Source organism: Colius striatus, chromosome 27 (genome assembly GCF_028858725.1).
Source record: "Colius striatus isolate bColStr4 chromosome 27, bColStr4.1.hap1, whole genome shotgun sequence".
Classification (NCBI taxonomy): domain Eukaryota; kingdom Metazoa; phylum Chordata; class Aves; order Coliiformes; family Coliidae; genus Colius; species Colius striatus.
In genome coordinates, this window is record NC_084785.1 from 3,650,315 (window position 1) to 3,673,842 (window position 23,528).

Below are 23,528 nucleotides of genomic sequence, written 5' to 3' on the forward strand. Positions count from 1 at the left end.
CAAAAGGGAAAAAAGGCTCTGGGGGAGTTAGTGAGCTGGGGAGGGGGGGGGGGTGGGGTGGAGCGAGGGAAGCAGGGCCCAGATTCCTGTGAGCATCATGTGTCCTTGAGGCATCAGTTATAAAACTGAATGCTTTAAAACATTCTCAGAACTTTTATTAACGTTAAGTATGAGATGACATGGCTGTGTCTGGGAGCAGTGAGAGCAGGCCGTGCTGCACAGGAGGATGACCCAGGGGTCTGAGGGGACCCTGTGTAGCCCTTTGTCACTTCTGCAGCACTTCTTAGCCTGAGAGGGGGACAAGGGACATTCACAGGGACAGGTGGAGGGTAAGACAGAAGAGACTCACCAGTACAGACAAAACAAGGCTGAGCTCGGAGTTCTATCTAGTGGCAAGCAGACAGCTGAACCTCATTTCCCTCACTGGGCTGGAGGCACACGCACCTCAGGGTGCAGCCCCCAAGTCCCCTACACTAACTCCCCAGAAGGGGTAGCTGGGAGCTGTCGGAGGACAGTGAGCAGAGTGGCATCTCGCGGGGCGCTGCAGGCACGTCCTGCCTTGTGTCCATCGCCTCTCCATGGTTCCCATCCATCCATCTCGGAGTGCCCCGGCACGGGTGGCACGTGGGAACATCGCTGCCACGGGCTCTGCTGAAGTGGCAGAGCCTCGACGGCAGGTGTCACTCACAGACCTCGGCGCGCATCGTGCACACGCCTGCGTGCACGCGCGGCCACGCGGCCCAGCCAGGGCTGCCGGATGCTTTGCATGCCTTGTTGTCTGAGCACCCTCCGGCCTCGCTGAGGTGCTCAACCAGCTCCTGGCAGGCCAGTGACTCGCATGGGCTGGGTGCAGGGCTGCCTTTGGGGTCAAGGAGGGAAGGCACACAGAGCACTGGTCTCACACTCCCACGGTGTCCCAGGGTGAGGGGTCTCCTGGTTGGGCTGAGCTCTCCTGATGCCACACTGCAGGACTGTGGAGTGCAGGCGTCCTCTCAGCTTCTCCAGAGCTCACCACTGTTTGTGAAGGGTGCATCGGGATGCTGCCTCCTCCTTGAAGGGTGCAAGGCTGGGGAATGCTGGACTGGCAGATGTGAGATGGGGATGTGGGGTGCAACACCAGGACATGGGATTGTGGGACGGGGTTCAGAGACAGGCGATGGGGCTGGTTTGGTACTGCGGCACTGGGGAGGGGACCGGGGGGGGGGGGGGGGGGGGCAGGATTAGTGCTGGGGCACACGGAATGGGACAGGGAGGGGGTAGGATCCGCGCTGTGGGAGATGGGACCAGGGGGTGAAGACTTGGTACTGGGGGACACGGGACGGCAACGGGGGGACAGGATCGCTACCAGAGTACATCAGACGAGACCGGGGAGTGCAAGACGGGATGTGAGGAGGCACGACCGGGACCGGGGGTGCAGGACCAGCTCCGGGAGCTACAGACCAGAAGCTCCAGGAGGCGGCTAGAGGGGGGGGCTTCGCGCCGAATCAGTCGGCCCCTCCGCCCCCGCCCCCGCTGGCCTTGGCCCCGCTCCCAGCCCTGCGCCCGGGGCTGCCGAGGGGCCGGGCTCTGCGTTTAAACCCGCCCCCGCCAGATCTCATTTCCCTAAAAAAAAAAATTTAAAAAAAACCCCAAAACAGAGAGAGGGGAAAAAAAAAAAAAAAAGCGAATAAGGGAAGGAAAGGGGAAGAGAGGAAAAAAAAAAAGGAAAAGAGCCGTCCGCCTCCCGTGCCCGCGGAGCCATGGCCGGGCTGCGGAGTGCCGGGCTGCTCTTCTGCCTGCTCCTGGCCCGGGCCATGCACTTCCCCGACTACTCCTACTTGCTGGAGGAGGAGGACGAGGAGAACGAAGAGACCCTGGACTACAAGGACCCCTGCAAAGCTGGTAGGAGCCGAGGCGGGGGGGGGCGCGGAGGGAGGGATGCGCGGCGGGGGGCGGTCGGGCAGACAAAGGGTAGTGCGGGTGATTGGTGTGAGTACAAGTGAGTGGAAGTAAGTACGAGTGAGTGCGAGTAAGTACGAGTGAGTGTGACCCGCGCCGCTCGGTACTTCGAGGCTTTGCACCGGGAAAGTTGGAAGGTGGCTCCAGGGCTCCATATTGCCGGAGGGGACCGGCTCTGCTCGAGGATGCGTCTTGTTGGTATTTAGAGTGGCGAGCAGCGGGGAAGGCTCGGCCTGGCACCCCGGTTTCTCTGCTGAGCTTTGGCCGCACCAGCAGCTGTCAAAGGCGGTGGACAGCCTTCACCCTATCTCACCCTGCCATCCTACTCACTCATGCCACCCACCCATTGCACACGTACGCCCCCCCATCCAACCTCATGCTCTGCACCCCTTGGCTTTCCCGGTCTCATCTAAACTACAGCCCGAGAAAGCAAAGCGCACTCTCCTCGGGGTCTGCCGGGCTGCAGCGACCCAGGATGCAGGGAACAAGCTCAGCCTGGGAAGCGTTTGTCCCAAGCGAGGCTCCTTTCTGCGTCAGGGCTTTGCTGAGCTGTTCTTTAGATTTTGGAATGGATGGGACCAGGCCAGACACGGCAGGGGAATGATCCCCATCTCCCAGAGGAAGATAAAAAGGATGGAATATAGGGATGGGAAACTGAGGCACGGGAGGGGCACGCAGGGCTGAGCATGGAGGCAAGGGCTTGGTTGTGGTGGGTCCTGGCTGGAGCATCATGTTTCTCTTTAATGGCATTGTCTGTGCTGGAAGGCATCTGTTGATACAACTCTGTCTACATGAGCGCTTTTTCTGGCCAAAAATCCTTCCCTTCCTGCCCTCCCGGCCTGAAACAGCTAGGCTTGCAAAACTATCCGGGCAGAGCCGGCTGGAGCCTCTGCTCTGCTCCCACTTCATCCGGCCACATGGGAGGAACACGGTTTAGCCCGCTGACGAGCTATGATAATTAGGGCTGAGCCCCCCAGGGAGGAGGAGACACCCTCCTTGCCTCACTCCTGCATTTCTCAGGACCCTCATTGCTTCCTGGGGCCAGCAAGACATCTACTCACCACCCCCAGCACCACACCACCCCCCTCCCCCCGCCTGCCTTTACGAGATACTTATGTGACTAGTGTAATCATGGCAACTCTTCCCTGGGGGAGGATCAGGCCCTGCCACGCTCCACAGAAGCTGGGGATTTACCCTACAGGACCAAGTCCATCAGCAAGGGCTGCTCGGAGCACCCCATAGAATTCCCCTGACCCGTGCAGGGGCTTGTTCTTGTTTTGAGGTGGCACGTCCCCTCACCATGCAGTGTCAGATGCAGTTGAGCACTGAAGCCTTACCACCACTGCCACTCCAAGCAAGGCCACAGGGAGGAGAATTTTGGGTTCCTCAGCACAAGTCATGCCCAGAGGTACCCTGAGGTACCTGGTGCCTGAGGAAACCCGCCCAGGCAGGACAATTATCCACAGCTCACCGGATGCCCTGGTGATGCCACCCATCTGTACTGGTGCCAGTAGGCCATCCCTGCCATGACAGAGGAAGCATAACTTGTGCTGCTGTGTGTCTTCCAAGGATGCCAAAATGGGGTCACTGGGAGATCCAACCCTTGGACCAGTTCCTAAGCAGGCAGGGAAGGAGAAATTAGCTGTGGCAATGGTGTACCTTTACCTGTCAGCAGGATATCCAGGTCTCAGCAGCTGTTGGTGAGGAGGGCAGCTGCCAGCTCGGATCCTGGTCACATCTCTGTCTGGGAAAAGCAGCTGGCATCACTCCCACCATCCCTCCTGTGTTCAGGGAGCAGCTCAGCCAGGACTCACTGTGTTTGCAGAGCCTGTGTGAGCACTGACCAAATGTGTTTGGCCTCAAGCTTTGCTCTCGTCCCTTGAGACACAAGGAGCTTGCTGAGCAATTCGGCCACGGAAGCTGGGACCCCTTGGGTATCTCTGGCACCCAGGGACGGATGCCTTCTGCCTTGCTCCCTGCCTGCAGCTCTGCAGCCACATTTGGAGTGCCTGGTGTCATGCTTGTGTCACCCTGCCCTTCCCATTCGTGGGGAGGGGAACATGGAGGTACACAGCTCTGCGAGGCTCACACAGCCCCCCAGGGTCAGTTCTCAGGGGAATCTGCTCTCCCGTGCTGTCTGGGTCAGAAGCTCAGCATCTTCTGCCAGTGGGGTGACAGCAGAGCCATGGGCAGGGCTGGCACAGGGTGCATCACGTGCAGGGTTGAAGCTGAAGGCCTGAGGCCTCCCTTCCTGGATGTACGAGCTTCCCAGTCATGCTTGGAGCACTCCAGCTGCCTGAATTGCACCTAGATTACACTTTCCAGGCGTAGTCAGTGGAGGCTACTGCTTGCAGTCACACTTGTCAAGCTGCCCAAAAATATTTTCCAGCCGTTATATGTCACTTATTCATGCAGGGTAAAAATCCAGCCATGGAGCTGGAGCTGGTGGGAGGCTTGCAGTTCGAGGCTCGGGACAGCACAGAAACATCGGAAATCTCAAGCTGATCCTGGGATCTGCTTTATCTTTGTGTAATCACCCGTTCGGCGCAGCAACATGCTCTGTTGGGGGCCGAGTGTGTGATGGTGAGGCCAAGGGGCTCAGGGGGCTCGCTTGCCTGCCCACCCTCACTGCCCTTCCTTTCCAGCTCCTGGGAAACACTCTGGCTATTGATTCACACCAGCAGCTTGTGGTGAGGGGAAAGACGATGTTTCTTGAGGCTTTTTCTGCTGCTTGTGCCAGGGCTGGAAAACACATGGCCAACAGGGCAGGGCAGCCTTGAAGAGCTGCGCCGGCACCTGGGGAAAACAAAGCAGCCAGGAGGGATACGGGGAAAGGAGTGAGGATGGCTTGCGGGTGGTTTTCCCCAAATTTATCAACTTGTCTGTGTCACAAAGTGTGTTTTCTGGGTGAGAACATGCCCTCCTGGTCCATGCCCGTGTCTTTGCCGAGACTTCCTGGAGGTCTCTGACATTGTGGTGAGGACAGAAAACAGCATCCCACTCAGCTGCTGAGTGTGGGTGTCCTGGCCAAGGACTGCAGGAGGGCTGTCCATCACTGCTGTGAACTGTCTGGGGAAGGCTTTGCATAGCAACCCCCCTTTCATACAAGTGCAAAAGGCTATAAGTAGTGATGCAGGAAGCTTTAAGAAGCCCAGGCTGGGAGCTGTGAGCAAACTTTGGAAGGAGATAATCATTGCCTGGGGAGGGCTGGTGGGGAGAGGATTGAGCACTAAAAGCACAAGGGAGGGAATATATTTGCAGCCGGAGCCCTGAGGTAGATGCACAGAGTCTGGGAGGCCTCGGAAGCTGGTGCCACTTGGCAGAGCCGGTGCTGAGCAGCAGGGACAGGCACAGTACCGCTGCCAAAGGTCAGTCTTGCCAGGGTGGCAACCTGCTGCCCTGAGAGCCCGGATTACCACCACATGTGCCGAACTGAGCGTTGAGGTGTGTTCCTATCCCCAATATGCTCCAGTCCCTATTCTTGCCTTGCTGCCGCTGGGCTCCCATCCTCGCAAGGGAATGCAACAACAATCCCCCCTCCCCCCGGTTGCCTTGGCAGAGCAGTTTGCAAATATTTTCCTTTCCAGCAGCTCTCCCTTTCACAAGTGACTGTTGCCACTAGCCCAGTCTGTGTTGTCCTCTGCGACCTGGCTTTGCATGGGAGAGACAGGGAGAGCCCACTCCCTGCACAGCTCCTTCCCAGGGCTCTGATGTGCCATAGGTTTGTCACCCTCCACGCCAAGCCTTTTCTTCTGTTTGTAGTCACAAAGGAGGAGCAGAAGGAAAATCCTCCCCTGGAGTGATCAAACCATCCCTCCTGGTCCTGAGCTGCCTCTAGACATTTGTTAGCTGGAAGCCATTTGCTGTCCTGGGCCATGTTTATTAGAGGCTAGGCTCCACTGTGCTTATTTCACGCTACGCTGCAGCATTGCCTGGCATGGGGCAGGCAAAGGGCCCAGAGCCCACACCTCGATGCCCAGGGCTGTGGATGGAATTTAGCTATGGATGCCCAGGCAGGAGAAAGAGGCTGCCTCCAGGTGGGATGCGTCTCGCACCACAGAGTGATGCTCAGAGGTGATAGGAGGGGAACTGGGGAGGGACATCCTCCTTGGACACTGTGTTTTAGTGTCTCTGCCTTCCCTGGCTACCTGGATGCTGCTTTCCACCCACACCCTAGGGAGAGGAGAGAAAAGCAGTTCAACAGGGCAATGCCTGGTGCTGGTGCAGCTCTGTGTCTCACAAAGGCACTGACTGGGACAATGCAGGGGGACCTGGCTCCCTGCAGGGACAATGACCAATAGCAGAGTGGCTGTGTGCCAGGACTGGCTCTTCAGGGGATTTTCCCCTTGGTGCTGACCAACTCTGCCATCTCGTGCCTCAGTTTCCCCACTGGCTGTAGAGGGGCTGTGATCTGGCCTGGATCCCAGCCTGGCTGCTGAGGCTTTGAATTCCTGCTTTGTGCCTGCTGTGCTCGTCAGAAGGTGCTCTGGGAAAGCAAATATTCCTCACTCTGGCGTTTACAGGCTGGCTGCTCCCTCTCTCCGTCTGCCGGTGAGGGGCACCGGGAGAGGGGCTGTGTCACTGCCGGGGGAGGAGAGAGAGCCAGAGAGTCTTTGTGCCGTGCTTCTGTCCTGCCCCCGCTCGCTTCAGGGTCTCTGCAGGGGCACCAGCCACTGGCAGGCTGCAGGGAGCAGGGAGAGACTTGGCACCCTGTGGGGACCTTGGCAGACGGGAGACTGGTCCCTCTGTCCCAACAGCCTCTGGGATGCTCTGCGCCACTCTGCTGTCATGCCCGTGCCTCTACCCCAAGGTCCCTTGGACTGGGCAGACCCCTAAGGCTGGGCGGGATGCCACAGCCCCGGCCAAGCAGGGTGCCCACTCCTCTTGCCGTTGCCCCAGTGTGTTTTGCCAGGAGCAGAGCTTGCAGCGGGTGCAGCTGGGCTGCCATTCGGGGGCAAAGGGGCAGAGCAGAGAGCATTCCTCACATATTTAACGGGGCTGCCGAGCCAGTGGGATGCTACTCTGGTGATTCCGTGGCTTTATGACCCAGCAGCTTGGTTGAGGATGGGTTGTACCTATTAAACCACTCTCCTCCATCTGGCCCAAATGATGCCTCCGTCCTTGACTGGAGCAGAGCAGTTCACTCTTTGCCTCCTCACATGCTCTGAATCCTCTACCCTGCTTGCTGCTTTGCACTGGGAGACATGCTTATGACTTGGCATCCCATAAGGACTCACAGGGGCTTGGGCCTAGTGAGGGAAGGCTGCGATGAGTCTTTGCTTCTGGACAGAGGATGTTGCCTGTTCTGCCCAGTGCCACTTTGAGCGGTTTCCTGAGAGCTTTCCCCTTTCCTGAGACTTGTTTGCCCCAGATTGACCTGGAACATGATCCTGTCCTGTTTATCTGCTGCCTTCCACTGCCCGGGCTTCCCCGCTGGTCTGTTTGCATTTGTCTGCTCACCAGAACATCATGTTCATGCCCCAGCCTCTTCCCACAGGTTATATTTTTTTCCCCGTCACACGATTTCCAACCTTGTTGAAGTCCGAGGTCAGGCTCATCCCAAATTCCCTGCGATGCCAAAGAGGACGGGCCCATAGGTATCCTTCTCCACTGCTTGCCTTGCCCAGAGGTATAAAGGATGCTGAGTGACTCCTGCATCCCTGGTGTGCTGTGGCAGAGGAGTCAGAGACCCCCTCAGATAGCCACTGAGCTGTGTGCAGGCAGGAGATGCCCGTGGTATGGGGACAGCATGCCATAGGGATTGACCTGGGTCCAAATGAAAAATCTTGTTTGTCTAAAGCTTCAGCCCTAGGGGTTACGTCACCATTCCAGGAACCCGAAAGAAAACACATAGAACGAAAAGTCAAAAACAACAGAAAGTCAAACAACAGAAGAGGGCTGAGTTATCTCCTGGCGTTGGGATGAGGAAGAGGTTAGTGGGAGCCTCACAGGCAGGTCCCAAGCAGCTGGTTGTTTTCTGGGTGATGGGAGGGAAAGTGCGTGGCCAGAGCCCAGACACTCTCTCTCTCTCTCTCTCTCTCTCTCTCCCCCCTTCACTCCCATCCCCTTTCCTCTCTGGGTGATAGGCATGACAATGGGACTGTCCTCACTGCCAGTGCCTGTCCTTGAAGCCGCTGCCTTGCTGGCACCGCATCCTCACTGCTGGCACTGCCACGGCTCAGACCTTGACCCCGCTGCCTCCATAGCCAGCGCTGGGGTGAGTGTAGGGCAGCCCCTGCAGCACAGCGTACAGCCTCTTGGACTGGGAATGGCTAGGGTGGCATTGAGTCCCCTCTGGGCATGACCGGGGAGCCGTGTCCCATGGCCCGGTCTCTCTTGGGCACCATGCTTCAGCAAGGAAAGGACACAGGTTGCAGGTGCCGAGAGGTGTAACGCCTCGGTGGATGCTTTCTGTTACTCAGTTTCCCCATTCTCCAACCCGGCAGTGGGCTGGGACCAATGCTGTGTCCAGCATGACACCTTCACCCGATTATTCCCCAGTTTTCAAGGAGTCCACTTTGCTTGCAGGGGGTCTCCTCTACCTTGGAGGGAGGATGCTTGCTTGGCAAGCTCCTGCAGCATGAAGCAGGAAGGGACAAGTGGCAGCAGCATGGCAGCTCTTCCTACGAAGCCCCTCGAGGAGCTTGACAGTGTCTGGGGGATTTTGGTGAGCAGAGACCACTCCCAAACTGTCCCCCATGTCTCTGGGGCTAGGGTGTGTGGGGAGAAAGTGGGAGGAGGATGCGACTGGAGCCCAAATCAACATGGAAGTTTCCCAGTCCACCACTTTGGGCTTTCCTCCAACATGTCCTTAAAGGCATCGCTGCTGGGACACCCCCTCGCCACTGCCCCACGACTTGCATGTCCGCTCAGGGAGCAGCAAGCTGCCTTCCCCACCTCGGGCTGGGGATTTTTAGGGGAGCTGAGCTGATTTGCATCGCCTCGGAAACCAGCCCCACATCCCCATGCTCGCCTGCCCTGCTCTCTCACGTATCCTAAATCCCTCACATATGGTTTCTATATCACTTGGCTCCGACTATGCTTGCTCGGCTGTAAGCGAGCTTACTTTCCCTTGTCTTTCCATGCAGCTCTTGGCACAGGATGCTCATCTTTCTCCCCGCGCTGCCCGTTTGGACACGTCTCTCCCAGCCCCAGGGAGGGTGTGGGGAGGCCGGGACCGGCTCTTGCCTCTGCTCTGCCCTCAAATTGCAGCCTGGCTGTGCCAGCGGCAGGTCAGTGCCAGGGGAGGTGCTGGCCCCAGCTTGTTTGCTCTTCCCTTGGCTTTGCCACAGGTCTGCTCTCTGCCCTGGGGCTTCCTCTGCTGGGATGCGTCCACCGGTGCTGGGGACAGACCCAAAACTTGGCTTTTTTATCCCCGAGTGTTCCATGCCGTCACTGGAGAGGTGTTTGTGCTCAACACCGTGCTTTTGATCGTCAAGCTGGGGTGCCAAAGCTGGTCCCTTCGCCTCATGATGATTGTTTTGGACTTGTTGGGGTTATCCTAATTGTCCCGCCTTGCTTTTATAGTTAGTGTCTCTTTTGGGATCCACTTGCTAATTGTTTGGAGCGCAATCTTGGCACCTCTTCCCGACTGGTCAGCCTCTGAGCCGGTCGGGCCATGCTGTTCCCCACTGTTGCCAATTTTCTGCCCTTCCCTGGAGGCTGGTGAGGGCAAGGGGTGCTGAGGAGGTACCCAGGACCACCCGTCCACCCCAGGTGCCCACAAACCGGGTGAGAAACCCCACTGTCCACGCCCAGAGCCTCTGTGCCGGCGCTGGCACGGTGGAGCGGCATGACCTCAGGCAGCCCTCGTGCTTGGGCCACGGCGCTTCCGCAAAAGCCGAGTCCCTGGGGCTCCACGCCGGCCAAGGGCTGAAGCCGGGAACCACGTTGATTCACTGTGACGCTGTGGTGTGTGGGAGGGCAGAGAGCAGCGGAGGGGGAAGAGGAAGGTCTGTGCAGGGTTATGTCCTCCAGCCAGCTGAAGCATCTCTGCACCCTTGGCCCCGCAGGAGCCGTGGTGGAGCGGATGGTGCCAGAGGGGTTCCTGACCCCCTTAGAGGGATGAACGGATGGATACCCCTCGGCTGGCTCCGTTCCTGCAAACGCTGAGCATAGCGAGAGCTGCCCGGGCCATATGGCTTTGCTTCACAGTGGGAGATGACTTGGAAGTTGTTGGAGCACCTCAGGGGGCAGGAGTTGGGCAGGAAGGGGATTCTGAGCCCAGCCAGGGGTTTTGCAAAGTGAAAAAAACCCAACCAACCAAACAAACAAACAAACAAGCAGTTTTGCAACACAAATAACAGAAACCCTTGAAAATGATGGACCGGGCTTTATGCGAACCAGATGTCAGCACGGGGCTGGCTCCAGCTGCTGGAAGGGCCGACACAGCGGTGGGCTGGGGAGCGAGGGGACCCCAGCCAGCACCACTCTTGCTTTTTGTCCCACCCCCTAGTTGAAGGACAGAGGAGGAGGAGGAGGGGCATGCCTTCCTCCTCAGGAGCTTGCCATATGTGGAGGGGCTGAGGGGAAGCTGGTTTTGGGTAGCACAGCCTCGGTGAGGTTTGGAGTTTGGAGTCCCCTAGCAGAGGCACGGGGGGCTCACATTTCCTTCCCCACCCCCAGCTGCCTTCCTGGGAGACATCGCCCTGGATGAGGAGGACCTACAGCTCTTCCAGGTGGACCGGGTGGTGGACTTGGCACGACGCACCATCACGCGCCTGACTGCCGACTCCTCAGGTACTGCCATTGTTCCAGCCCACCTGGTCACCTCCATCGTGTGGAGCAGCCTCACCTTCCCTCTCCCCATAGGCAGCAACACCACTGGAGCCAGCCCACGGCTGGGCCACTCACCACACAGCTGGAGCCAGCAGCAGACTCGGAGCCGCCGTGCCGCCACATCCCGGCCGGAGCGGGTGTGGCCAGACGGGGTGATTCCCTACGTGATCAGTGGCAACTTCAGTGGTGAGCGCAGGCGAGCCAGGAGAGCTATGCTCCATCCCCAGCGTGCCTTGGTTTCCCCATGTCAGGCTGATGACCCCTTCCGCTTCCTCTCGCAGGCAGCCAGAGAGCCATCTTCCGGCAGGCGATGCGGCACTGGGAGAAACACACCTGTGTCACCTTCCTGGAGCGCAACGACGAGGACAGCTACATCGTCTTCACCTACCGTCCCTGCGGGTATGCGAGGGGGGGTTCCAGGCACACACCGGGACCACCCTGACCCTCGGTTCTTGCACAGCAAGGAGGGAGCGTGGGAGTGCTAATTAGGATGCCTGACGTACCATGGCACCTGAACGCCCACAGCAGCCAGTCCAGACTTGTTCGGTTTCCTGGAGGGCTGAAGAGCAAAGGAGGCCCACCCTTGGGGTCTGGTCTCCATGGGTGGTTAGGGCACGAGAGGTCTTAGGGCCACCAAGCCGTGGCACTCGCCACTGTGGGCCAGGGTCTGAGGTCAGTGGCACGGTACCAGCCTGGGCTTGCAGTGGGGCTGATGCCAAAGGAAAAGGGTGTGGAAGAGCTCAGTGTCTCTGCACGTTAGGGCACAGCCCAAGCCAAACGGTGGTTAGGAGGAGGCTCTTCCATGGAATGGATTGTGTGTGATGGCCAGGGGTACCCACTCCTCGACACCCATCCATGCCCATGCACAGGCACAAACCCAGAGCCTGGGTCTGGCACGCAGGGTTAGACCAGGTGAGCTGCTGAGCGTGGGCAAGAGTCCGTCCATGGTGCAGAATGGGCACCCATTAGAGCAGCAACCTAGGAAGCTTCCAGCCAGTCAAGGAAGGCACGAGGGATGCTCCACGCCGAGCAGGACCGGAAGGGCTGATTCTCCCTGTGTGACTTGTATCTACCTGGGGAAGCACTGGGATGCCTGCACCACAGGGATGTCCTCCTGGAGAGCTGGGGCTCAGCTGGTGCCACTTATCTCCCCATTAGGTGCTGTTCCTACGTGGGCCGCCGAGGAGGGGGACCCCAGGCCATCTCCATTGGCAAAAACTGTGACAAATTTGGCATCGTGGTGCACGAGCTGGGCCACGTCATCGGGTTTTGGCATGAGCACACACGTCCCGACCGGGATGACCACGTCTCCATCATCAGGGAGAACATCCAACCAGGTAGGCACCCACCTCTCTCATCCTGCTCCTCTTCTTCCCTGCCATGGGGTGCTGCCAAAGCCGAGGTGGCCCCTAACAGTGTCTCCATCCCGTCTGCCTCCTCAGGGCAGGAGTACAACTTCTTGAAGATGGAGCCGGAAGAGGTGGAGTCGCTGGGCGAGACATACGATTTCGACAGCATTATGCACTATGCCAGGAACACCTTTTCCAGGTACATGGCCACAGTGGCTCACCTGCCCATTCCCATCCTCCCCGCAGCACCAGGGATGGTGGCACAAGGTCCCCAGCCCTGGGGGATGGTGGCATGCCAACAGCTCTGCATGAGGTTAATGCATTTGGTGCAAGACTCCTGTCTCCAACAGAGCTGTGCAACTTCTAACCAGGCAGGATGAAGCCCGACTTTCCAGGGCAGGGATGGTGCTGTCTCCGTGGCCACCTCTGGCCGGGACGTGTCCCCGCTGACTCACCGGCATGCAGGCTTTAATTAGCTGGGCTGTTTTTAGCATCCTTCTCCTGGCAGCAGGGAGTAGCCACAGACCCGATGCTTTCCAGCCACTGCTCAGCCTCTGCCTGCTCTCACTCTAGGGGTATATTTCTCGACACCATCCTGCCCAAGTATGATGTAAACGGGGTCCGGCCCGCCATCGGCCAGCGGACACGGCTCAGCAAAGGGGACATTGCCCAGGCCCGCAAGCTTTACCGCTGCCCAGGTGAGTGCCACTGGGACGGCTCTGTCAAACCCTGGGCCAAGGCGGATACCGCTGCTGGAGAGCTGGAGCAGCCACCGAGCCGATCAGTCCGGGGAAGCGTGCGTGGGGCCGTATCTTGTGGGGAATGACTCTGCTTTCACCCCAAGAATTGGCAAAGGAGGCATCACCCTAGCTTAATCCCATCTTTCTAGAGGAAAAACACTCTGTGAGGTCCTTTTTGCTATCACACCCCTGATTTGATTTGCTATCGAATTCCCATCCCTAAATAGTGATCGCAGAGGCATCAGATTGGCCCAGCTGGGCCGGTGATGGGTCTGAACCCAGGAGCCAGGGGAGAGTCCAAAAACTCTTTACCAGGTCTTCACTGCAACCCGCTCCCCCTGTTACCAAGCAAAAACGGCTCCTTGCTAAACCATGACAATGAGCCACAGGGCTCTGCCCATGTGAGCAAAGGCATCCTCAGCTGCCCTCTGCTCTCAGTCCTCAGAGCATCCTCTGAAAGCAAAGCATCCTTGGAGAGCAGCGTCCGAGAGCATCCTCTGACCCAGCCCAACAGCAGCAGTGTTTTGGATGATGCCCGTCTGGGTGTTAAGAGGGCTGCTACTGGTGGGATGGAACGGCATCGTCCCACCTCACACTGTGGTCCTCCCTGGGGCCAGGGCAGAGCGAGAGATGCTCGGTGTGACTGACGCACGTGTCGACGCCTTGAGTGTTGCTGAGGGCCACAGCAACAGTGGCATCGCCCCAGGTGCCGGGGAAGCCCACAAGAGTACACCTGGCTACAGGCACACGTGCTCCAGGACTATTCCAGCAAGATCTGCAGGGAGCTTGGCTCCCACATGCTCCCGTTTAATTCCAGCAACTAATTAGCAGCCTTGAAGAGGGATGCCGTGTTTGGGGGCTGCAGGGAAGCAGAGCTGCAACCGTGAGCAGGAAAAGCGATTAGTTTGGAGGGGAGGAAAATGCTGCCCCTCGAAAAAGCCCTTCTACAGCCCGCCTTTCCCTTCCCTTTGTTTCCACTGTATAGCAAGGAGGGAAAAAAGGCAGCGAGCCCAGGTTTCAAGCTGCCGGTGTTTTACCATTTCACCTTTCATCTCACACCCCCCTGAGCTGGAGGTGAGGGGCGGCCACCTTCGTCCTGCAATAGCCAAAGCGAAATGCCATGTGCCGTGGCTGCAGCGTCACGTGGCTTCCAGATGGCAGCTCTGGGCCAGATCTAGCAAGTGGCTGCGTAAACCTGCCCAGAGCCCAGGCGGCAAGCTGAGCCCCCACAGCATGGCAGCCCACGGGGCGGCAGGGGGCACACCATAGGATGACTTCTGGTCCTAGGGACGGGGGGCATGGTGACTATGGAGAAGTGCCGGGGAGCAAGAAGCATCACCAAGAGTTTTGGGGCTTTTTGGGGTTACGACAGCAAGGCGATGATCCGTTGTTTTTTTTTTTTTTTTTTACAGAGCTGTCCTTGGGGACGGGAATTTGGGTGGTAAAAGGGCATAGGAGGGCTGGGCACAGCAGCTGGTCTGAATCCAGTGCTGCTCATCCTGCTGCTGGGTGCTTCCCAGGGGTCTGACTCCTGCTTTTCCCCCTTCACAGCCTGTGGGGAGACGCTCCAGGAGAGCCAGGGCAACTTCTCCTCCCCCGAGTTCCCCAATGGATACTCTGCCCATATGCACTGCATCTGGAGGATCTCTGTCACCCCCGGAGAGAAGGTACTGGCGACCGGGGTGGCGCTAAAGGCACCCCACCTCCTCCCAAACCTCCTCTCCTTCCTTGCTCCATCTTCGTTTTTTGGAGTGCCTCTTACCTGGTGCCTTGCTGTGGTTTGGAATGCTACTGGGCCTCACTGGGTGTCTGGAGACATCTGGACCGCTGGCACCCATCACGGCAGAGCGCTGTGCTCCAGCAGACGGAGACCCCATGGGGCATCTCACCCCATGCTCTTTCGTTCCTACCCCAACCACAGATCATCCTGAACTTCACCACCCTGGACCTCTACCGAAGCCGGCTGTGCTGGTACGACTACGTGGAGGTGAGAGACGGGTTCTGGAGAAAGGCCACGCTGCGAGGTAACCAACCAGGAGCTCTTAGCCTGGCCGGCTGGTGCTGTTTGCCCTGCAGCCTGCCTGCTGCCCTCAATTCCTGCCCGTGAGGCTGCTCCGGGTGCAGGCAGCGGGGCGAGGGGCTCCCCTCTGCACTTATCCCTCCCTGACTGTGATGTGCCAAACTTCTGGGGTGGGAGGAGCTGGCCTCAGAGGGTTTATAGGGGTGAACGGGGGCTCCCAGTTTGCTGCCCCACACCAGTGGAATCAGCCCGCTGACCCATCTCCCCAGGGAGCAATCTCAGTCACATCCCCATGAACTGGATGTTCCACAAATCCGAACTGACCCCGCACTCTCAAGTGGCCAGTTTATGTGAAATGGCCAGAAAAGCCAGAGGGGAGCAGGGGGAGAAGCAGTGTTTTCCCTTTACGATACTGGCATAGAGTGCTGCGGGTGGGGGTGGGGTGAGAAACAGGACGTGATAGCGAGGAAGAGAAGGATGCTCAGCCGGCGACAGCCCAGCACGCTTTCATCCCCAGGCAGGTTCTGCGGCAACAAGCTGCCCGAGCCCATCATCTCCACCGATAGCCGCCTCTGGATTGAGTTTCGAAGCAGCAGCAACTGGGTGGGAAAAGGTTTCTTTGCTGTCTATGAAGGTAGGGGTGGACAAGGAGTGGGCATGGGGCCAGCGGCAGGGCAAAGAAGGGCTCAGACAGCTTTTTCCATTCAGCTATCTGTGGGGGAGATGTGAAGAAGGACAACGGGCACATCCAGTCCCCCAATTACCCCGATGACTACCGGCCAAGCAAGGTGTGCGTCTGGAAGATCACCGTGTCTGAGGGTTTCCACGTGGGATTGACCTTCCAGTCCTTTGAGGTGGGCGAGCACATCCCGCGTTGTGCCAATCCCCCTCTTCCCTAGGGCAGAAAGGGAAAAAAATCTCCCCAGCAGCATCTCCCTGAATCTATGAACCTCACAGAACAGGGGTGTGAGGCTGTAGCAGAGCTGTTGCTGCCTGTCTATCCACATCCTTTTGCAATGTCTCTGTACCTCAGTTTCCCCATGCAGCAGACCAGCTCCCTTGGTTGATGGGTGGATGGGGCTGGGAGCGTGGGTGTAAGTAAAGGGGCAGGCAAGGTTGAGGATGCTGGGGCCAGGATGGCATCTCGTCTGCTGATGCTTTTCCCCCTAGATTGAGCGGCACGACAGCTGCGCCTACGACTACCTAGAGATCCGGGATGGCATGAGCGAGTCGAGCAGCCTCATCGGACGCTACTGTGGCTATGACAAGCCAGATGACATCAAGAGCACTTCCAACAAACTCTGGATGAAATTCGTGTCCGACGGCTCTATCAACAAAGCGGGCTTTGCTGTCAACTTCTTCAAAGGTAGGAGAGGCACCAGGGCCGGGGGCAGCCAGGGGACCGCCAACCCTGCTTGCCTGCTTAGCTCCACTGCCCCTGCCCAGAGGTGGACGAGTGCTCACGTCCCAATAACGGCGGCTGTGAGCAGCGCTGTGTCAACACGCTGGGCAGCTACAAATGCGCCTGCGACCCCGGCTACGAGCTGGCCTCCGACAAGCGTCGCTGCGAGGGTGAGTTCCCCATCCCATCGTAGCCACCTCTAAGCTCCCCCGTGCAGGATCCCTAATCCAGGGAGCCTGGGGATGTGACAGGTTCTGGGTGCCTTCCGCCTTGCAGCCGCCTGTGGAGGTTTCCTCACCAAGCTCAATGGCTCCATCACCAGCCCAGGGTGGCCCAAGGAGTACCCCCCCAACAAGAACTGTATCTGGCAGCTGGTTGCCCCTACCCAGTACCGCATCTCCCTGCAGTTTGACTTCTTTGAGACCGAGGGCAATGATGTGAGTCAGATGGGGAGCAGCCCCTCTCCACTGTCTGCATCCCCTAACGCTGCCGGTGGCTCCCAGGGTGGCATGGCTGTGCCACCAGCTTTCATATCCTGCCCTCCCCCTACCTTGCACCCCACAGGTCTGCAAATACGACTTTGTGGAGGTACGCAGTGGGCTTACCGCTGACTCCAAGCTGCATGGCAAGTTCTGTGGCGCTGAGAAGCCGGACATCATCACCTCCCAGTACAACAACATGAGAATCGAGTTCAAGTCCGACAATACCGTCTCGAAAAAGGGCTTCAAAGCCCATTTCTTCTCAGGTAGAGCTGTCCGGTCCCAGCATGGGCATTCCCTGTCCTCTGTCACTGAGCCGACCCTCCCCTGCCTGTAACGCCTGTCCTCCTCTGCGCCGGGGGTGCAGCCCCCATCCCAGGCCAGCAGCAGGATGATCCTTGGGTCTCTGCCCCATGGAGTCTGAACCCCCTTCAACCACTATCAGCCTGTTTGGCAACACGTTTTGGTGCCTCTCGAGGCTTTTCCCCTCTTTGGGGCAATTGGGTCCTGCTTCAGATGTTGGAGTGCTCCTAGGAAGTCCCCGAAGGGCAAGCAAGTGCCGGGCTCCAGCTGCATCTGCAGAGGCAGGGGGAAATGCACTAGAGACAGGCATGTGCTGGCCAGGGGGGAGCTTTTCCCCCTCCTAGGCCCACCACGGCCCAGGCACTGCACCCCTCGGGCGGTGAGGAGGGCGGCTATCCTGCTCCCCTGCCTGCTGTGCTGCTGCGCCCCACTCCTCTGCACGGCCACAGGCTTCCTCTGCTTCCTGGGCAACACCGGGGCGGGGGGATATCAGCATCTGGCCACCCACCGTTTCTCAGATTCTCCAGCGTGGTCCCTCCTCCCAAAAACCATTACCTGCTTATCCCTGTCTATTCAGTGGTCCTCTCTCCTCTCCTGGGCCACCCTGCCAGGAGGTGGCGTCACCTTTGGCCAGGTCTTGGGGAAGGGATGAGGACATGGAGGAAAATGCAGCACTGGCCAAGCGTCACCCAGGGCTGGTTTCTGGGCTGGGGGCTGCCAAGGGACCTTCGTGCAAGAGAGGATCCCCCTCGGCGTGCCTGTGACCTACAGCACCTCCTGGACAGCCTGGGCTGGACCAGACCACCAATGCCTTGAACATCCCGCTGCTTATTGGCCACGTCGAGGTCGTTTTTCAGGGGCAGCGTGGCCGCTCGGCTGCAGAGCAGCGGGAACTGGCATCCCCAGGAGCCTTTGGTGATCCCGAGGCAGCCCAGTGGCTGGCTGGAGTAGCAGGCACCCGTGGGACAGGGGTAGAGTATCTTTGCTTAATTTTTTTAATTAAAACCAAGGCAAGTAATGTGGCCCAGCAGGGCCCAGCTGTTGGGATCCAGCACCCTCCAGCAAAGCGAGACCTTGGGAAAGCCGAGCGGCCGAGCGGCAGCGAGACCACGGGACATCCGGGTGAGTCTCTCCTCTCCGTGCTTCGGCTTCCTTCCCTCTCCCCTTTGCCCTCCTCCTCCTCCCGCTGGGACATGCGCTGATCCCATGGGGGCTGTCTCTATCCCGGACCACCAAACCCCATCCTCTATCTCTCCCCACTCAGGCCTGTGGTTTTCCTGGCAGCAGGACTCTGCAACACCAGGGTCCCTCCTCTGGCCCTCCCCAGCCCGGGGTCACTCCAGACCAGCCCCAGGCAAAGCATCTCCCACATGGCTCCTTTTTAGCTGTGCAGGGTTTCTGCTCTCCTTCCCCGCCACTCGACGTGTCCAGTCACCGAGCCCTGCCCCTCACTACCGCGGGCAGCCTGGCCATCCAGGTGCCCATTTTTCCCCAGTGAAGATGTGGCCCCTTCCTCCTCCTCCTTCTCCTCCTCCTCCTCCTCCTCCTCACGGGCTGGGGCAACGGGAGGCAGCAGCCGGCTCCCGTCGGCTCGCGTGTAAGGATGCGTTCGCCTGGGAATCCGCCACAGTGTCGGCACCCAGGTATGTCCCCCTAGCTCTCTGCTGAGCCCTGGTCATGGGGAGTCTATAGCTGGGTGATAGACACAGGCAGGGGCTGCGGGGCAGTGAGCAGCCCAGAGCCATCAGATGCACGCTGGGATAATGGTGAGCGCACGGCAGTGCCGGGTCGCAGCGGGCAAGCTGGTTAGAATAAAGGATTGCTAAAGACACCGACCCAGTGGGGGCTTCTTTCCTCTTGCCAATTGTCTCTGCTCTTGTCTCGGCTGCCCAGGCTCTCTCTGTCCTGCCAGCGGGGCGATGCCTTACGCGTTCCCCCGGTGCTGGAGCTGCTCTGAGACCTCCTGGCCCATCCAAACTCCCTTCCCATCCCCAAACGAGCCTTTTCACCTTGCTTCCTCTCTCAGATCTAGGAGATGTCAGGTTACAGCTCCCGGCTGAGAGGCAGATGTGGGGTTTGGGGCTGCCCCAAGGAGCCGAGGGCCTGGGGCAGAACCGTCCTCGCTGCTGCTGCTGGCTCCAGGAGGGATACTCTTCTCCAGCATCGCTATGAGCTCGGAGAGTGAGGCTTGGGTGGCCGGTGCCCACTTGCTGCTGGCTTCTCCCTCACCGCTGCCTGCTCCTCAAATCATCACTCCATTGGGAAGGGGGAACAAGGAGGGGTGAAGGGCCACGGAGCGTCCTGCCCTGGCCCCAAAGCCAGGGCTCTGGGGGAGGTTGGCAATCTCTGAGACAGCAGCGATAGGGATCTCTGACAGGGGGCGGGCACTGGCAGGTAAGTACAGCCAGTTTGAGAGGATGCCTTGCCCTGGGCGAGCCCAAACCAATCTGCTACCATTCCCGAGGCTCCCCCAGCCCGGACACCTCCAGGAACACACCCAAAGCCCACCATTGTCGTCCCGGAGCAAGCCACACCACCGCCTCTTCCTCCACACACAGCCGCTCTCCGCTGAGCCCCGGCTGCACGAGGGGCTCACAGGGGACCCATCCGCTGCCTGCTTCCCTGGCTGCCGCTCTGCATGCCCTGCCGCCCCCGCCATCTGCCGCTCCCCCATTGTTTCTTCCCTCTTCTCCCTTTCTCTTTGCAGAGAAGAAGCAGCAGCTGCAGCCCCCCAAATCTCGCCTGCCCGGCCTGAAGTTTCGCCTGCAGAAGCGGCTGCGGGGCCCATCCTGAGCTATGCCATCCTCTTCGTCTTTCTCAGGAACACCGTGGCCCTGGGCACCACATGGGTGCATGCCGGGGCTGATCCGAGCCGAGCTGTGCCGCTGGCCTCGGCAGCCCCTAGCTTGGCAGAACTGGTTGTTGGCCTTATTTTGAATTTTTTGGATTTTTGTTTGTTTGTTTCAAGCACCTCCCTGTTCCATCCCCATTGTTTTTGTCATTGACCAGCTGACCTTGGTTTTTCTTTCCCCTGATTTTTACCATGTCTGTGACATTTCCCTATCGATGAGTAAAGAGGGACTCCCGCGTCCTGGTCTTTCTTGTGCATCCTTTGGTTGTCACTGTGTGTTTTTCTGCCTTCCCTGTCCATGCTGTAAGCAGGTAATGGTTGTGCCCATGGGTGAGCCCAGGGAGAGGAGGACCCATCCTATGCACCCATGGGGGCTGCCCCGGCTCAGGCAAGGGATGGCCGATCTGCTTGCTGCTGGCTTGCTTGGCTGCTCGCTCCGCGGAGGGCAGCGGTGTGGGCCTGGGGACCGGCACGGACTGGGCAGGGCTGTGCCGTGCCGGGATGCCGGCCGTCGGGTTCCCTGACCCAGCTCAGCTGCGGTTCCTTTGCTCTCTCGGCAGACAAGGACGAGTGCTCCAAGAACAACGGGGGCTGCCAGCACGAGTGCCTGAACTCCTTTGGCAGCTACGAGTGCCAGTGCCGCAGCGGCTTCGTGCTGCACGACAACAAGCACGACTGCAAGGAAGGTGGGTCCGTGTCCTAGATGCTCCCCTTGATCCCCGGCGGGACTCCCCGCACCCATGCACCCTGTTGTCCCCACAGCCGGCTGTGACCATAAGGTGGCATCTATATCGGGAACCATCACCAGCCCCAACTGGCCCGATAAATACCCCAGCAAGAAGGAATGTACCTGGGCCATCGCAACCACGCCAGGACACCGCATCAAGCTGGTAGGGATGGGGAAGGGGCGGACCAGGTGGGTGGGTAGAAGCAGGAGTTCCCCTCTGCCGAGCCCCATTGAGCACCAGCAGCTCAGCCATCACTTCTGCAGACCTTCTCAGAACTGGATGTGGAGGCACAGCAGGAATGTGCCTATGACCACCTGGAGATCTACGATGGCAAGGATGCCAAAGCTCCGCCGCTTGGCCGCTTCTGCGGAGCCAAAGAGCCCGAGCCTCTCATTTCTTCCGGTAATAAGATGTTCCTCAAATTTGTCTCCGATAACTCTGTCCAGAAGAAGGGCTTCGAGGCCACCCACACCACAGGTACCACCGTGGGGCTGGTGAAACCTGGATATGGGGTTGAGGGGGGAGACCGTGCATCCTTCTAAGCCTCCCTCGTTTCTGTCGACTTCTCCCCTAGTGTGCGGGGGCCAGGTCCACGCTGAGGTGAAGACCAAAGACTTGTATTCACACGCACAATTTGGAGATAACAACTACCCAGGAGGCTCGGACTGCGAATGGGTGATCATGGCTGAGGAGGGCTACGGTGTGGAGCTCATCTTCCAGACCTTTGAGATTGAGGAAGAAGCCGATTGTGGCTATGACTACATGGAGCTCTTTGACGGCTACGACGGGACGGCCCCGCGCCTCGGCCGCTTCTGCGGGTCAGGGGTGAGCTGGGGACAGGGGGAACGATGGAGTGGGGCAGGGGCAGGGTTATAGAGATGAGAGGCTGTGGGGACAGCAAGTGAAGCTGAGCCAAGCCAGAGTGGCACAGAGAAATCTGCAGGAGGATTTAGAGCGCAATTATTTTACATTCTCCCTTTTACAAATCCTCCCCCTGCCCAGCAGCCCCCAGAGGAGGTCTACTCGGCCGGAGATTCGGTGATGATCCGCTTTCACTCGGATGACACCATCAACAAGAAGGGTTTCCACCTTCGCTACACCAGCACCAAGTTCCAGGACACGCTGCACACAAGGAAGTGAGGTCTGGGGGTCTCAGCCCCCCCTCCACAGGCAGGGAGGAGGAAGAGGAGGAGAGCGGGGAGGAAGGAAGCGGGGAGCATTGCCCTGCACAGACTGCATGGAAAAGCACACAGCCAACCTCAGCACTCAAGACACGCTCACACGGGGCCCTGGGGCTCGAGCATCTGCAGGCATAAGGGCAGAGGGGGTTTCTCTCTGCCAGCAACCGCCTCCCTCAGCGCTGGCGGGGGGCCTGAGCAGGACCCACTCCCTTTCCTCACTCTGGCTGAGCCGGCCACGTCTCTCTGAATGTACAAACCAGTAACCGGGAAGAGCCCAACACATGGAAGGTGCTGTCTCTCTCTTGTACCGATGAAATAAACACCCTTGTACTTGGATGGGGGGCAACCCCTGCCTATTTGCTTCCACCTCAGCCTCTCCTGAGGAAAAGTGCATCTGAAGCCAGGGCTAGACCCAAGGGGAGAGCCCCTTGGGGATCCCCAAGTCGCAGCAAAAGGAGCAGTGCAATCGGCTAATTGCAATCTGCTTCTGCCCCGAGGAGGGAGTGACTAGGCTGTCTCACGGTGGCAGGTGGCATCGTCTCGACGCCGGGTGCTTTGCTCTGTCGCCTGCTCCCCCTGGGATCCTGCTTCGGGCAGCTCTGCAGGTAAGTGCTCGCCACAGACCTTTGTCTTGCACTGTATCTCAGTCAAAAAGAGCATCCCTGTGGCAAGGCAGCATCCCTGGCACGAGTGCCACGTGCTGCGGCCACCGCGTGCTCCAGCACGTCATCCGCCCACGCCCGCTGCCAGCCGGTGGCAGATGGCTGGTGGGCTGCGGCATGAGCACGCCTCACGCTCCCCTGTGCTTCGGCATCGGGGGATGTGGCATTGGGTCCACTCCTTGTTACCAGCGTCTCGGACGGGGAGGCTGCTCACCCCATTTGCCAGCAGGATGCTAGGGACAGGTAAGGCGTCAGGGTGGAAAGTGCTCTCTGGTCAGAGGCTTGGATGCTCTGAAGCGGGTTGTCCCCAGCTGGGACGGGGATGGGGACCAGGGCTTTACAGCCAGAAGGGTTTGCACCCCTGGCGATGGGTGAGGAAGTGCCAAACCTAGGCTTCGGTGGCTGTCTCGGGGCTGGCAATGGCAGCAGGGAGCCTGTGCCCTCGCTGCCACGGCATCCCTCAGTTCCGCTATGTTCCTCCCCACCGGCCCTGTCTCCCCAACTCCATGAACCACACTGGGGTCTGGGGCCACTTTCCTGGGTGCCACTGGGGGACACAGAGGTGTGCAACACAGCCGACGGCGACTGCACAGTTTATTGATACATCGCCAGCACAGCACAGGGATGCTCAGGGATGGGGTGGGTGGGGGATCTCTTCTACCGTTACAGCGTGCATCAGATACACAGAGACGGGGAGTGGGTAGCCCGCGGGGGCCGGCACGCAAACACGGCATGCCACGCTGCCGACGGCTCATGCGGGGGGTGGCGGAGTTGGGCGGGGGCGACACGGTTTGGGGGGGTTCAGACCCGTTCTCCTGCCTCGGCACCTCTGGCTGCCTCCTGGGTCGCGGGGCCAGGGAGCCGGGTGGCACAGCGATGGCTAGAGCAGACAGCAAACACGACATAGCGCTGCATGACACGGGGACACCGCGACAGCCCTACACCACTGTGGACACGCGCACCACGACTGCAGCCCCAAAGCGGCACTGGTGGGGGAAGGGGCCCCTGCCCAAGCACCCCTCTGTCCCCGGGAGCAGTTCAAAACCAGGAGCCAGGAGCATGCTTCCAGCCTCCCTGCAAAACCCCCCTGAGATGGC

The 23,528-nt window shown here is 59.3% G+C and overlaps 1 protein-coding gene across 10 annotated transcripts; it reads left to right on the top strand.

Moving 5' to 3' along the window:
* The first annotated feature begins 1,312 nt into the window (after positions 1-1,312).
* Positions 1,313-22,135, top strand: BMP1 (bone morphogenetic protein 1). Of its 10 annotated transcripts, none has more exons than XM_062015841.1 (20): positions 1,318-1,881; positions 10,564-10,677; positions 10,750-10,902; positions 10,998-11,115; positions 11,875-12,053; positions 12,159-12,264; positions 12,639-12,763; positions 14,357-14,472; positions 14,727-14,829; positions 15,343-15,459; positions 15,534-15,679; positions 15,996-16,191; positions 16,272-16,397; positions 16,504-16,664; positions 16,792-16,972; positions 20,421-20,546; positions 20,623-20,750; positions 20,852-21,065; positions 21,163-21,413; positions 21,591-22,135. In XM_062015841.1, the coding sequence occupies exons 1-20, from the start codon at positions 1,740-1,742 to the stop codon at positions 21,726-21,728; spliced, it is 2,940 nt and encodes a 979-aa protein (XP_061871825.1). In that variant the 5' UTR covers positions 1,318-1,739; the 3' UTR covers positions 21,729-22,135. The 10 variants fall into 10 exon arrangements, 7 of the variants coding, with proteins under 7 accessions (XP_061871829.1, XP_061871830.1, XP_061871827.1 ...); XM_062015842.1 differs by having other exon boundaries at positions 1,319-1,881; positions 21,594-22,135; XM_062015838.1 differs by having other exon boundaries at positions 1,317-1,881; positions 10,564-10,902.
* The last annotated feature ends 1,393 nt before the right edge of the window (positions 22,136-23,528 follow it).